Consider the following 14,824-nt stretch of genomic DNA (forward strand, 5'->3'; position numbering starts at 1 on the left):
AATTCATCTGCCATCTTCTCTAATGGCTAAAAGTCCTAGACCCCCATGGCTCCCCTCTTGAAGAGGCAGGGAAGAGATGCCTAGTGCCCGTCCAGCGAGCACTAGTTTAGCGGTGCTGGTGTCTCCCCGGTGTCTCTACATGGAATCGAAGGCTACTACCTCAGAATAAAACGTCTGACTTCTAGTTATCTAATGTTAGATGAGATTAGCCCTGCCATGCGTCTCACCATGGAGACTTTCTATGGCCTAAAGACTTTGGATTCATTCCTAGATCATCATGACAGACTGACAGTGAAGTCTTTTACCGTGGTTTGAAGAACACACTATGTAGTGATTCTATAGACTTAAATGCCAGGCAGTGATGCATTGTCCTATGGAGTGTCATATAAGAATCATAAATCACAATCTTGCAGGAGCCTGTGGTTGTCAGACATGTGAATATGCTGATTTGGTATCCATGGTAGTTTGGCAAGTCTCACATCTTTGTCTTCTGCCCAAAATAGATTAGCTTTTAAATATTACTCAGCACTTGGAGTTCTGTCACAGCACAGAAGACAGTTGAGAAAACACCAAAAATGTGTCTCCCAGTGCAAAGAAATATTGAGATAAACTTCATTGGCTTAGTTCAGTCTAAAAGCAGAGCCTTCTTCCATGGTGGTGTAATAACAAGGCAGGGCAAGGTTATTTGGCTAAGGGTAGTTGAGGTGGAGATTTTAACACATGCACTGGAACTGAAATAGGACAAAATCTGAGTATGAAGCTGCTCAGCTAAAGCTCAGGACTGTAACCCTTGCTGGAGCACTCATCTCTCCTGTCTACATGTACAACTGGGTTGTCAGTTCAAACCGAACACAGGAAATCCATCGTGTAGTATTTCCAGAAAAAATCACATTATATAGGGCACAATCCTAGTGATAGAGCCCCCAAGTCATTTGTTACATCCAAAGTCCCCGCTTTCACAGCACAGATAGGTGATCAAATCATATCACAGACAAAGACAAATCTACACATTTGCACAAGCAAACAAGGCAGTTTGCCTGCAGAATGTGTGGAGATGTTAACCACTTGCACCAGCCATGAGTGGGCGCATGAATTTACCATTAAGAAGTTAGAAGTTAACATTATGGTACTCTTCAAATAAAATGTGAATTTACAGGTAGCTGAAAAGTAAATTAAAAGGTCAAGCCGTTCTTTTATGTCCGTAAACAGTCAAGGTATAGTTTAATTTCTTCAGATAGTAAAAGCCTTTTATTCACTTTGGAAAGCACCATCGTATTGGATGGCTGTTGCAAGAGGTGGTGTATAAACAGTCTGGACTCCCATTGCCCATTCTCCCACCTTCCCAGGGATAGGAAATATGCTCTATGGGCTTCCAGCAAAGCCAGTGGAAAAGGTGTGAAAACCACTGGCTCATCTACAGAAGAACAGAGCGCCCAAGACTTTTCAGTTTAAGAAGGAAAGCAGGTTTTATTCTCATCTGGGAAGGAACTGGGCAAATTATATTGTACAGAAAGCTGCTTGAAGATAATTCAAATGTCTGAGACAAAGAGGCAGGTTTTACAGCCCTGCCTGGGGTTATTCGTGTGTTTGATGAAGGCTATCAGGACACACCACGCTGTAGACCATGCCTCCCCTGGGGTGGTACACGTGCTATCTCACCCTAAATATACTGTCAGGCCTGATGTGATATGACACGGCTGTAAAACTCCTTTTGGATGGGGAGGAGAAAGGGAGACCTTGTGTGAAATGCCATCCATGAGTCCTTCCTTGAACCATTTCTGCTCCCGGCCCACCTGAAGGTTCATGGTGGTTTTCTCTGCTTTCCTTCCACCAGTGCAGAGCCAGGCTGGAATTGCAGGGTATTGCATTACAAGTCCCACGGGCGCTGCCTCAGCCTCAGTAAACTTTATTTAAGCACACACAGACATACACAGACAGTATACATATATTTGTTTCTTCTCTGACAGTTCTACAGGACCAACACTGCTTTGGATGACACTCGTGGAGAATTTGAAAAAGTGCAGGAAATGTACGAAAAAATAAAGGTCTTTTAATAATTTGTGAGTCGTGGTCATCCACAGAAACAACACAGGTGCATTCAACCAGGCGAGCACATGGACACATCTCCACATACAGTACATTGTGTCTATATTGGTATCTCCACATACATCATGTCTATATAAATGTACAACAGTCTCAGAAGTCAGCAGGACACAAAACCAGACGAGTACTGGCACGGCACATGCTTGCACTCCCAGTGTCACAACCCACTGCCAGTGCACCAGTGTGACTCAGTCAGGGTGTGGGTGTGAACAGAAAGATGCTCCGAACACAGTCTCACTGTACACTATAAAAACTCACCGAATATGCAACAACGTCAAAAAACGAACATTCACTTGGGGTTCTGGTGACCAGCTACTTTGAGTCAGATCTCACAGCTTTTGTGTCACCACAACTCCTGGGATAGATGGTTACTTATCTAATATAGCTACAACTGTCTCTCAACTTATATTTTATATACAGTACATATACACAGAACATACACAGAGCAGTATATGTATATTTTTGTGTTTTCATGTTTGTACATTATATCACAGATTATATGAACACATAAAATATATGTTTTAGGACCTAAAAAGAAATAATTTTATAAAATAGTCATAATACCCCCCCCCCCCCAAAAAAAAGCCCAGCAGAAGTCAAACAAAAGAAATCCAGAAACACGCTCTTGAAGTGTAAACTGCCTGCCCTTGGACAGCATTACACTCCGTCCCCTTCCCTTTGTAAGTACAGCAGCACAACGTTGGTTTGCAACCATGCACCCAGGAAAACACAAAGCAGTATAAATTGTTGAACTGCAAAGTTAGAGCGGAGTCTGGAGTCTGGCTGTCCGACTCTACTCTCTCCCACCGTCTCCCTCGCTAGGATTTAAAAGGTTCTGCCAGGAGCACAGTATTTTACCTGCAGCGATACTTGCTAAACTAAATCTGACTGCAGTCCAATACTGTTATCTCACAGCACTTAGAACCCAGATTCTGAGTTATAGCTTTTTTATTTAAAACAATCTTTTTATTTAGCAAAAAATTGTTTCCACTGTACCCTTCGTGTGTCCTCTTCCTAATGTGACAAACCCAGAGGAGATGAAATTATGGATATCTGGCCCGCCACTTCGATAAATATCCTTTCCATAGTGACCTGCCAAGGAAAAGAAAACAAAGAAAACTTAATTCAGTGTATGTGTGTATACATACATATACATGCACACACATATACGCTATACAGCCCCGCTGTCACACTCACATATGAGTACCAAGGCCCCACCACACGGTTACATTATTAATGGCAAGCAGAGGGTATAACAGAACATAACAGCTATAGCAGCATCAAAGTCTTATTGCTTTATTGGCAGAGATTGACGCAGGAGAGCAATTGCGTATTTTGATAACTGCCAGGGAGTGATCAGATTCGGACAGGGCAACCACTAACGTGCCAAACCAAACACCCCAGCCTCTGGGAAATGTGATCATCGCTGGCTCAGGTTCAGGTTTGCCAGGAGCGGCACCCCCGAGGAACTGGTCTCACTCAAACCTTCAAGACTAAGGAGAGAAAGGACATCAGAAGAGATGTGGCTTTGATTCTTCCTGATTCCAGGCAGACCCCTGACAGCATTCATGTCCCGTTGGCAGTGATTTCGTCTCAGCACAAAAGCAAAGGTGCAAATACCAGCCTTGTCCAGGCTGGACCCAAGTCCCCTTTAACAGTATGATGCCAAACTTGGTCTTTTAGCTTTGTTTTGCTCTGGTCCTCGAATGGCACCCTTGGATAGTTTCTTAAGTGCAATAGTCTTCTGCAGAACACATCCTAGGAGCTTTCTCAGTCCATGACAACAGAGTGGGTTCAGCTTTTTAACATTTTAATGTATTAATAAAGAAAAAAGCCTTCTGCCTCTCTATTACCATGCAAAGCTCTGAAATGAGGACACAGATAATTTTTCAGATAACCTTTATCATCTCCTCCCTTTTTCATGTTGTTAATTTTTCTATTCCTTTTATTTTAGAAAGAGGCAAAGATAAGATAGGTGGGGGGGAGGGAAGGAAGGCAGCCTCGGGGGTCGGGACTGCAGCTCCCTTCCTGCTAAGTCTCCATCTCCTCCGTGCCTTCCTGCACGAGCCCGCGACGCATCGCTCTTCTTCTGAGCCGTGGTGGCTGGAAGTCCAGCGCGGCAGATGGTCCAGCGCACGGCGCTCGAGCAGGAGAGCTGAGTCAGGAAGCTACGGGGAGAGCCAAAGGGGCGTCGGGATTGAGGTGGAAATGCAGCCTGGGGCCGTGTTCTCGCTGGCACACGTTGCCGCTGACAGATGCTACAGCCCTTTACTACTTCTCAAACACTGAGAGCAAATGTTGTTTGTTCTCACGTACTTTCAGGCTCTCTGGCAACACTGTGGAAACTAATAGGAGCAGAGACTTTGGAATCTCATCGGTCTGTGAAGTTTTCCTCTTTCCTTTTCAGCCAGTCATTGCCACCCCAGCATCCCGGCAGCTGATTTTGCAGGCCGTCACTCCTGTCACCAGAGTCCCCCTTGCACATGGGTGGGCTGAGGGTAAGCACCCCTGCCAAGGTCTAAACAGTTCCCAAACGTCCCACTGTTTTGCCCTGGATTGGGTCTGAGCAGGCTCCAAATCCCACTCCCCATTCAGGGAGGGCACCAGCAACTCTCTGGCCAGGAGAGCCTAGCACAGACTTTGCCATTGCATGAGCATGTTGAAGATCCTCAGAGGAGGCCCACATACGGCAGGCAGAAGGTGCTGAGACTTCTGACAAATGTTTATTCCTATCTAATAGAAAAAGCATCCCACTCCCTTCCCTCACATGTTTTTTCTGGTCAAGGTCAGTCAAGTGCTCCCTGTAAACTTCTCAAAACATATATAAAGTGTTTCTACAGGTTTGGGAGTGTTAGCAACAAGACAGTTTTCTTCTTACAGTTATAGTAATGCAAGGAGGCAGCAAAAACCTTCAGATGTGGAGGCATCCACCCATAAATTGTCTGAGAAGAGAGTTTCCAGAAGAAAGAAAGAAGGATTTTCTGTTTCTGCAGGAAAGATCATGGGCTCTTGCTCTCTTCTTCCTACCTAGCTCTTGCAAGCTCTGTCTGCTGTGCTCCTGGAAACGGGTGGCAGACCTTTGCCTCAGAGTCCCTGGAAGCTATTCATGAGATATTTGTTCTTGTCCTGAGGAGCCTGCGGAGATGGTTTGTGGCTGCAATGCCCAATTCGCTTTCTTTTTCTCTATCACTTTTCTAAAATGTGCTGCGTTTTTTCTTTCCAGTAAGCCAATTTTTGCTCAAATACTATCAATTTCTGTGCTCTCAGGGCCAGCTACTCTGGTGACTGACATTCTATCAGTGGCCTAAATTTGTCGTTTTAAACAAGGGTAAAAGAAACACACAAATATGTGCTATTACCTCTAGCTGAAATAATCTGTCTTTTATATGTCCCTTTGGAGAATCTGTTTAAGACACAGATCAAGAAGGGGAAGTATATAAAAAAAAAGCAAACAGTTACTGGCAGATTGAAGATCGTTCATCGGCCATTTGCTCTCTGAACCTTGCTCTGCCCCTTCTTATAGTACATAGTAGTTAAATTAAAACATTCCTGTGATAACAACCCATTAGCATTTGAACAGGAGTTACGTTTTCCTGTGAGAAACTTGAATTTGTAAACTTAAGTAGCATGAGTTTTCCCTTTTTACGGGTACGATATAGGATTCTATGTCTGTTTTATGTGGTTTTTTATTCCTGCTCACTTGTGATTATATCTCTTGCCTTCGCAGTGTAAGCTGGTACACGGCTTTTACTTTTAGAAGCATCTTGGGCGCTGCTGGTGGGCCAAGCTCAGGTGCTGTTATTCAAACAGACTTTTTCATAATCTCTTCTTGACTGAGATGCTTCACGCTGGAATTGAATGCTCCCTTGTAGCTTACAAAAATGCATGTGCCCAGTAGCTGCAGCAGAGATAAAGAAACCCAAGCACAAGCAGACAAGGCTGCAGAGCAGTGGAAGCACAGACAGGGCTATGCCAGACCAGAAAACATCCCTGTTTCATTCTCCATTGGGGCTGTTTTCCTCCTTCCTACCTTCAGCTGTCTGTGCTTTCATTTAGCTGTTGGTGGAGCGGCGTTGACCCTGCCGAGAAGGGGTTCAGCCATGAGCTGAACATCATGGAGATGCTTGTCCCATGGGCTAAGAAGGAGCCCCTGGAACTTACCCAACTTCAGTAAGCTGAAGCTGGGTGTTTCCCTCTGCCCTATGGTAAGAGAGCTAAAACTGGCTTAATTCCTTGAGAAACAAGTGTTACTGGGAGTTTTATTGCCAATCAACACCCAATCAAAGAAACCCTGCCATTCCAGATGGAAAGGACCTCTCGTTGAAACCAAGCAAGGTTCCCCTGAGCCCCTCCTGGCGCGGGAGGCTGCCCCAGCCCCAGCCTGGTGGGTAACCCCTTGCAGGGCTGCCCCGTGGGGCCAGGGGGGAGGCACGGAGCTGTTGCAGAACCCCACGCACACAATAAAATGGAGAACTGGGAACTCCATCTGCTGTGTAAATGAGGTGGGGACAGTTTGATGGCTACCTTGTACCTGCTGTCTACTGGCGTTACTCACATAGCTCTCCCTCCTCCCCCATGTGAGACCACATCAGAGCAAAGCTGCCTTCAGATGTTGTATTTCCCTGGGAGAACACAAGACCCTTCATGGTCTGCAGCCTTCAGGGAGCGGAAACCCAGGACCCAGAGGCAGCACCCAAGACCTAAAAGAAGTCAGACAGAGCAAGAGCAGCAGATCAATGTCGCAAGCACGGCCAGGCAGCACAGCCCAGTGTACTCATGTCCTCGGGCTCCCAGCACGCACTTTCCTTCTTTCCCAGCTCCCGCTTTGGATGAAATTAGCTGCCGTCTGCCAGTTTTCCATATCCAGGTGTCCTACCCAGCATTAACTCTCTCTGGGTCTTGCTGGTAGCTGTGTAAGACCACAACCGGTGCCACCATTTGACCAGCCACCAAGGAGCCCACAGAGCGGCTGTGTCCCCTCCACGTGCCTCTGCGTCCCTGTTTGTGAAGGGATTTACTCTGCTGCAAAGCCCGGGGTGGTCTGTGAATGAAAAGTGCTGCACAGGAGCCAGATTTGATTACGATGGGGTCTCACAGCACGCACTACTTCCAAAGCGAAGCAACCACCCACCTACCTGATCCCACAGCATGGAACATGCTATCTTTTAATACAGTATTTCCCTAGAGATTTTGCATCTCTAAGGCCTATTTCTCATGGTTAGGATAAAATTTAAAACGCTGCTTCAGAGCACCGTGTCTGACTCCCTGGAAGAGGCTTTTCTTGTTCTCAATCTCTCTGTTCTCGCTTACAACTCATAACCGCGTGCTCTAATGCATGTAAACCCTCAAAAGCACACAAGCTTTCAGGCTTTTTCCTTAAAAAAAAAGGAACAGGACTCCGGCAAGGCTGTGTGTTACTAAAGCAAATGAAGACTAACATTTACACAACTTAAAATTTCCAGAAGAAACCGAAACAAGGCGAAACATGAGGTTTTTTTCCTCTCCTTTGGTTATAAAGCACAGCAAAGGCAGGGAGCAGATGACTGTTTTGCCTGCCACACAATAAAGGCATATTCTTTAGGGCATACAGCTCAAAGAGGGAACATTTCATTACAATGGCATCCTGCACAACACACATATGGAACAAACTCAGTCACAAACAGCAATTACATCCCCAGCTCTGATTTAACAGAATTATTAGAGCTGAACTAAAATGCTGTTATCCACCTCTCGGAAACGTTATTACTGAGTACGGATTACATCACCCTGAGAAGGGCAGACAGGGACTGTTGTGGACAGCATTTTGTGTGATACACTCTGGGATTCTGACCTCATCCTTGCTACAGATTTTCTTGGGAAAAAACCTACACCCAGAGAAGTGTCCCCACATCCAAACTCGTCAGCACAAACATTATTCTCAGGCAGACCTCTCCTCTGTGGAAAGAAAAAAAACTTTTTTGGGGGGAGGGAGCCCCACAGCCTCCCTGCCTCTGATGCTGCTCATTTCTGCTGGAGTGATTCTTTCAGAGCTGTTTTACACATATCAGCGGACCGAGGCAAAGGGCATGAGCTGCCAAAACGACCGCGAGGTGTTTGCTGAGCACACGGCAGACTGCTGGGCTATCCTGTGCTGCCCTGCCAGTCGAGCGCAATCACCTCCCAGTGCAAGGGGAGGCACCGCTCCGCACTCAAAACGAGGGATTCTCGGGGCCAGAGCTGCACAGGGCAGCCAGCAGGCACACAAACCATTTCCATTTGAGGAAAGTCTAATTGCAGGAGTTGGTGGTTATTAGACATGGCTGGGGGCTACGCCACTGCAGGAAGCGTTTGCAGGCTGGTATCTTACCACTTGGCATCTTACCACAGCATGGGGCGCGGATTAACAGAGATTACAACGATAAGAAGGGGCACCCAAGGGATGTTACTGAAATAGTACCATTTTCTTTCTTAAAAAGAACCCAGACAAACAGAAGCCAGCTGGCATCCCTTACACTTGTCAGAATAAAGGCACAGTAAGGGCCACCACGGTGTATTTTTTCTGGTTTAATACCATAGTTCTGGGATCACTGTCTATCCTGAACCTGCAAATGTACCAAAAAAAAAAAAAAAAAAAAGCAACTGGAAAGAGTTCAGTGGTACTTAGGGTGAACTGTCAGCATTGTGCAGGCAGACACGGACAAGATGTAGTCCAAATCAGTGCAGGGAATAACAGAGTTTTCTATGTCCTACAGATATTCCTTAATTTAAATCACTCTGGTGGGCTAAGGAGAGCCGAGTTCCACTCGTCCTAATAATGTGACAACCTACCCATAATTTCACCTTCTGTCAAAATAACCGCGTCTTCTTTCTTTATCTCCCTTGTCCTCACGCTAAGCCTTTGTCACATCCTCCCCTGCTTCATCCCTCATCATGTTCTCCACCACACGTGACTGCTAACCACAGAGACCCTGCCGAAATCAGCCCCCATGGGGCCATCTGGCCACCGTCTGTGCTAAACAGATCACCGGGAACGGCCTCGTCCAGCTCCTCGCCCGGCGCTCTGCCCACGGCACAGGAGGAACGGTCTTCTAGGTCAGGGTCTCTGTGATCCCTACAGGTCCCCAAGGCTTTTGCGATGTTTCTAAAAGAGAACGGGTGCCTTACCTGGGCAGGCAGAGCCCAGTCTTGCCCACCATGAACCAGGCAGTCCTCTGTCACCAGGGCTGCCTTGACCAGCTGGCGTGGGCTCCAGCGAGCGCATAACTTGCATAACTGTCTGCCCATCAGAAAATGTGGTAGAAACTCACGCCGGGGTTACTCCCAAGCCGAGGGGAACTTTGGGTTCAAAACAGAACAAGAAGATCATTCCAACCTGAAAACTGGGAGCTCCTTATTTTTTCCTTTGATTTATTTCAGTGTGATTTCTGCATTATCAGCTTTCAGAGTGCATTTGCATCACATCTTCCAGCCTTCTTTACAACCAGGACGGGAAAAACTTTCTATTCACGACTGAATACTGGAGCTCTCAAGTAAAATTATTGGCCAGGAACTGGACTTTATGGAAAATGACGCATACTGGAAGACTTCCCACAACATCAGAAGAATGGGGAACAGTTCCCTGGCATGGCGTTTATGTCAGTCCAAACTAGCAACCCTGCCAAAAATATGCCCACTTACTGCAGACCAAGCCAAATCCAGTGTAGTGAGCTGCATGAGTCCAGGTCATACTCATGTATCTTTCTGGCATCAGAAAAGATATAGAAAGTGAAGCTAAAAGCTGTGCTTTCCTCATAAGCGATGGAGGGGACATCTCCTTTCGTTAATTGTTTACTCCGTTAACTACAGCAGTTGTCCTTAATTTTGCAACCCCCCTGCAAGCTGTAACAACCCTGTAAGAGGCTTCAGGAAACATCATTTTTAGGTTCTGTTAACTTAAAAAAATGACTGTGTGAAAGTAAAGTAGAGGATTGCAGTGCCAGAGGATCTCGCCGGCAACATGCATCGGGGATGACAGAAATACGGCGATGAGTTCATATTCTGCTGAGATGTCTCAATAAAAACACTTTCAAAGAGAGAGAAACAAATTGAGAGGAAAATAAAATACAGCACCTCTCCAAGGCTCCAAATGCGCGTGCTGGCTAGCAGAAAAACCTACTGAAGTACTTGGTTTGTGCACAAAACAGGTCTGCTCCCATGGTCTGCTTCTCACCAACATACAGCTCTACTGAGTTACACACACGTGTCTTGAAGCATGCTCTGAAGCTCCACAAAAAACAAAGAATTAAGCCCCCCAAAGCCGAGGAAGGACACTCCTTTCCTCTGCAGTACAGCAGAGGGAAGAGACCCCACAGGTGCTCCCCTTTATGCAGTCAGGAACGAGGGGCTCACACGAGCAACAGGCTGCCTGGATTACTGTGCCCCCCATTCCCTGCACTGAAGCTGTTCCCCTTTGCATGGATGGAAAGAGGGAAGGAAAAGGGACTCTGATTCTTCTCCCTTGAGGAATAAGGACCCCTTTTCATCATGTGTGCAATTTACAGCAATGCCATCACGTAAAACACAGTGAACGCACGTGCAAATCAAGACTGGCTAGTATCTCTCTAGAAAACTCACCCAGTTGCAGTCCTTGCCCAGTGAGCACAAGAAAGCCACTACCAAACCTGGAAGAAACCAAACAGGCTTGGGGCTCCCGTTCAGAGGAGTCCCAGGTATTTAAAAGCCCAGTGTGACTGAAAATCAGTTGTTCCCGTCAGTATTAGGGAGATCTGTGCTCTTGCACCTCTGCACTTGTAGCAGGGATGTGACAGCCCTGACACCACACAGGGCAACATTAGATCAGACCTGAGCAGAGCAGGAGGCAGGACTGGCTTCCAAAGAGGTGCTCTAGGGCAGCCATGTATCAAGGGGATCCTTACAGCTCAGCTGTCAAAAATTAATGACAAATCAACCCTTAATCTTTCTTCTGCATCCTTAAGCACACCTTATAATTGTACAACTAGTGATACAGAAGGAGCTCAAGTTTTTGCATGACTCAGGAGAAGGAGAAAAAGTTTCCTTCTGTTTCTTTTACCAGGCCATGAATCAGTTCACTTATCCCTAGTTCCCGCACGTTCATGCTTACCACATAACACACGCTCAGGGAAACACAATAGAGACTGAGGACAGTTTTATCATCCTGCTGGATTCTGTAGCAAGGAAACAATTACTGCGGGCTGATTTAAACTGTTCTATACAGAGAATATCAGTCATGATTAAACACTGCAGGTTTTCACAGTAGTGTGTATACAGCTTTATCCAGTTTAGTGGTTAGCCTGCTCACCCAGCTCTCAGAAGAAGCAGCTTTAATTTCTCACTGCCAACAAGCACTCAAGGCTGTGCCTCTTCCTTCCTGGCAAGCACCTGAACACCAGGCTATGACTTTTCTGATCCCTGCCAGGTGGGACTTACTTACAGTCCGTCCTTTATCCACATTGCACCTAAAAGTGAGTGCTCACATTACACATTGAGTGTACTTGTCCCCAGACCCCTTCATGCTGGTGGGTCTGTGAACCACGGGAATTTGGTGATACCCAGATGTATTCATTTGTACTTAAACCCAGGCCCGCCTGAGGAAGGACTGCATATCTCTCAGGCTTCAGTGCATGAATCTCTGCTGGTCTGTTGGGACATGGCTAGTCTGGAAATCCTCCCTGTTTCCACCTACTTAACAGCAGTAAAAAAGGAAAAAGAAAAAAGAAAAAAGAAAAAAGAAAAAAAAAAGAAAAAAAAAAAAAGAAAAAAAAGAAAAAAGAAAAAAGAAAAAAGAAAAAAGAAAAAAAGAAAAAAGAAAAAAGAAAAAAAAGAAAAAAGAAAAAAGAAAAAAGGGAAAAAAAATTAAAAAAAAGAAGAAAAAACAAAAAACAGCACTTCCCTGGTAGAAATCTCCAGGGAGCAGTTGCAGGGGTGTGACAGAACAGACGGTGGGAGATTCATCATCAAACCCATCACCATCTCCACGATGTTTCTTTAGCATCACAGGCCTGGAGGTGGCTGGTGTAAATGCCATGGCTCTGCTGACTGCCAGGCATTTGCCCTTCAGTGGCTAAGTCGTGTTGCTGTTGCAGCCCAATAAATTCGACTTTTGCTGTTACCAGTGAGAACCCCCGGGGTTTGTACGGGCACAACTGCTTGGGCTCTCGGGGCCATCCTGGGCTTGCCTGGCCCTGAGCTACTTTAGGCTTAGCTTTTTGCTCCGCACCACAGTGCCTGCCACCTACCCCAGGCTGGCTCCACTCCGGGATCAGCCCGTGGCCACCGCCTGACAAAGCCAAGTTGTCCCTTGTGACAAACTGATGACCCAACCAGAGAGACGTGGGAAGAGTGAGCATAACACCTGAGACCCCAGGCGGGTATTAGCAAGTTTTATACATATTTTAAGGGCAGAATAAATGAGTCTTTCTGTATTAATTTGAACTAGGAGCACTACTACTGTTGTAGCTATTTCTTGTGTTTTGATTAGACTGTTAATACGTTAAACAACTGACAATACACTTTCAGCTGAGGTGAGCTCCCTTTGACTGTGTAGGATTTTGAGTGTAATGCTGTATCTATGAAGTGTGGTCATAAATCTGTTTCTCTTCTCCCAGTACTAATTCCCAGATCAGTATGGAAGAAATTCAAAAGTTTCCAGCTAAAGAAACTGCCAGCTTAGATGCACATAATGTCTTTTGGTTGACACGTTTAGAGAAACCATCTTAATTAATTATCCCATAAATATCTTGGCTGCTCTCCCTGCAACAGTGTTAGATTTCATGGCACATGAGTTCTCCCCAGCAGTGTGGAGCAGGTAAAGGTTGGCTCCATAAACCTCAGCCCCACAGAATGTCCTGCTGGTAGCACACCACAGTGCTTCACCACTTGCTCGTACTTTGTGGTTTGCTCCCGCTCCCCTCATCGCTGAAGTGTCGTAGGCAACGCAGCACAGAGGCGAAGTGTGCTCGGTGTCCAGCACAAGCTGGATTTCTTACTTGCTGTCAGAGCTAAAAGCTTCACTTGCTGTGACAAGTTTAGTACTACTCCTCCTCTCCACAGGAGGCTGAGTGTCTCTTGCCCTAATCCTAGTCAAAGCTGTGTTGGATTTTAGTCTGTGTCGGTGCAGCACCAAGCACTGAAGTTATTATACCTTCAAGCTTCTCACAATAAATCAGTGTTATTGGGAAGCCATAGCTTCCAGGAGTGCATCTTGTGCTCTGCTTTTAATTGAGGTGACCAACAGAGGTGGGAGAGCTCCTACAGTTAGTCCCAGGTGACCTTAGGTAACTCCAGAAAACCCAGGTCAAGTGAGCTGGATATTGGAGGTACTCATGACTCAGACATTTTGCTATGCTAAGAGGAAGGGATGAATCTCTGCTTCCTGAGGACAGCTCACGTGTACTGGTCATTAACGTGGAAATTAGAAATTATACAGGACCTGCAAGGTGAATAAGCAAGGGCTCAAAGAAGAACTTCTACATAGGTGTCCTCCTGATTCAGGGTCCTACTCTGACCTGGGGCTGCTCCTGCGTTATTATGATATAATTTATATAATTATTCATCTAATAATTTGCTTTTCACATTCCTTCCCTGGAGGGTTTTGGTTTGCTTTCAGTGGCCCAGGTACAAAGAAGAGAGAGTTGGACATTTACTTGACAATGTGTATGTTTTTACTCATTTTAGCTTGGAGACTACAGCGGGCACCTCCGCTCCCAGCCAGTTATGCAGTCGAGGTCCCTCCTGTTTGCTGTGTTTCCTACAGACCCTCTTTCTTGAACCACAGCTTCACAGCCTTCCTGTGGGAACAGCAGCAACTGCCTACATGGAAAAGTAACCTGAGGGAAGTGCCAAGTGCTTTCCCGATTCTCTGTAATCTGGTTTAGCAAGTGCAAGCAGCAGGAAAGAGTCACTGCTCTGTTACAACAGGTGCTCAGAAAATTATGTCAAGAGCCTATACACTAGAGAAAACCGCTTCTGCGAGGGAGATGAACATGCTGTTAGAAAATTACACTGAAAAGGGAAAGTCTCCAGAGGGTGAGAAAGACGGCATGATCTTTGAATCAAACCGCACGACTTTTTAGTCTTGTGTTGGGATTTCGTGTTGCGTGGACTTCCGCAACTTCGGCCCTTAATTTCCAAGAAGTAGCATCTCTTGAGATAATAAAGTGAAACCGGTTTATGCTTGCATGCTTAACTGGCTTTAAAACAGCAGTTTTAATTTGATATGAAGATATTAATTTCAGAAATGTTTAAAATGTCTGCATTTACAATAATCTTCTTGAATAAAGAAGCTACAAAACTTCAGATACTGTCCCCAAATGCATTTGGCTTATGAAGTTACTTCTCGACAAACAGAATTTTTAGAAATACATGGTCCACATGTACATTAGCACTGCAGCCTGCACACTGTGCAATGTCTTTCAGGGGAAAAGGATGATGATGTCAACTAATTTTCCCTTCTCTGTCAGGCAGTAAAAAGGAATGTACCTGCTTCTGTCTCAGTTTACTCTGAAGGGCTGAGTCCTTCAGGCACACGATCTCAGGACATCTCTGGGAGACAGGGGATGAAATGAGGGGAAATAACTATATGTATGTCTTAGCCTTAGTCACCTTCTGAAGGGCCTGGTGCTATCGCTAGGAACAGAAAGGGCAGAGGATGTAAAAACACAGGTTTGTCATTAAAAATTGAGAATTTGTTATTAAAGTTTGGGGTTTTTTCTGGTTAAGATGG

At 45.6% G+C, this 14,824-nt stretch overlaps 1 protein-coding gene across 2 annotated transcripts in view; it reads right to left on the bottom strand.

The window, feature by feature from the left end:
- The window catches only part of SHISA6 (shisa family member 6), a gene marked incomplete at its 3' end in the record, with an annotated part of 259,658 nt that overhangs the window by 197,134 nt on the left and 47,700 nt on the right, over positions 1 to 14,824 (bottom strand). The window contains exon 3 of one of the 2 annotated variants that reach the window (XM_082008199.1): positions 3,100 to 3,195. The exons of the other annotated variant lie outside the window; for it this stretch is intronic. Within the exon in view, the coding sequence (XP_081864325.1) occupies positions 3,100 to 3,195 (96 nt within the window). The remainder of the gene's footprint in view (positions 1 to 3,099; positions 3,196 to 14,824) is intronic. 2 annotated transcript variants of the gene reach the window in all.

This window comes from Phaethon aethereus (assembly GCF_964289735.1).
Source record: "Phaethon aethereus genome assembly, chromosome: 18".
NCBI lineage: Eukaryota > Metazoa > Chordata > Aves > Phaethontiformes > Phaethontidae > Phaethon > Phaethon aethereus.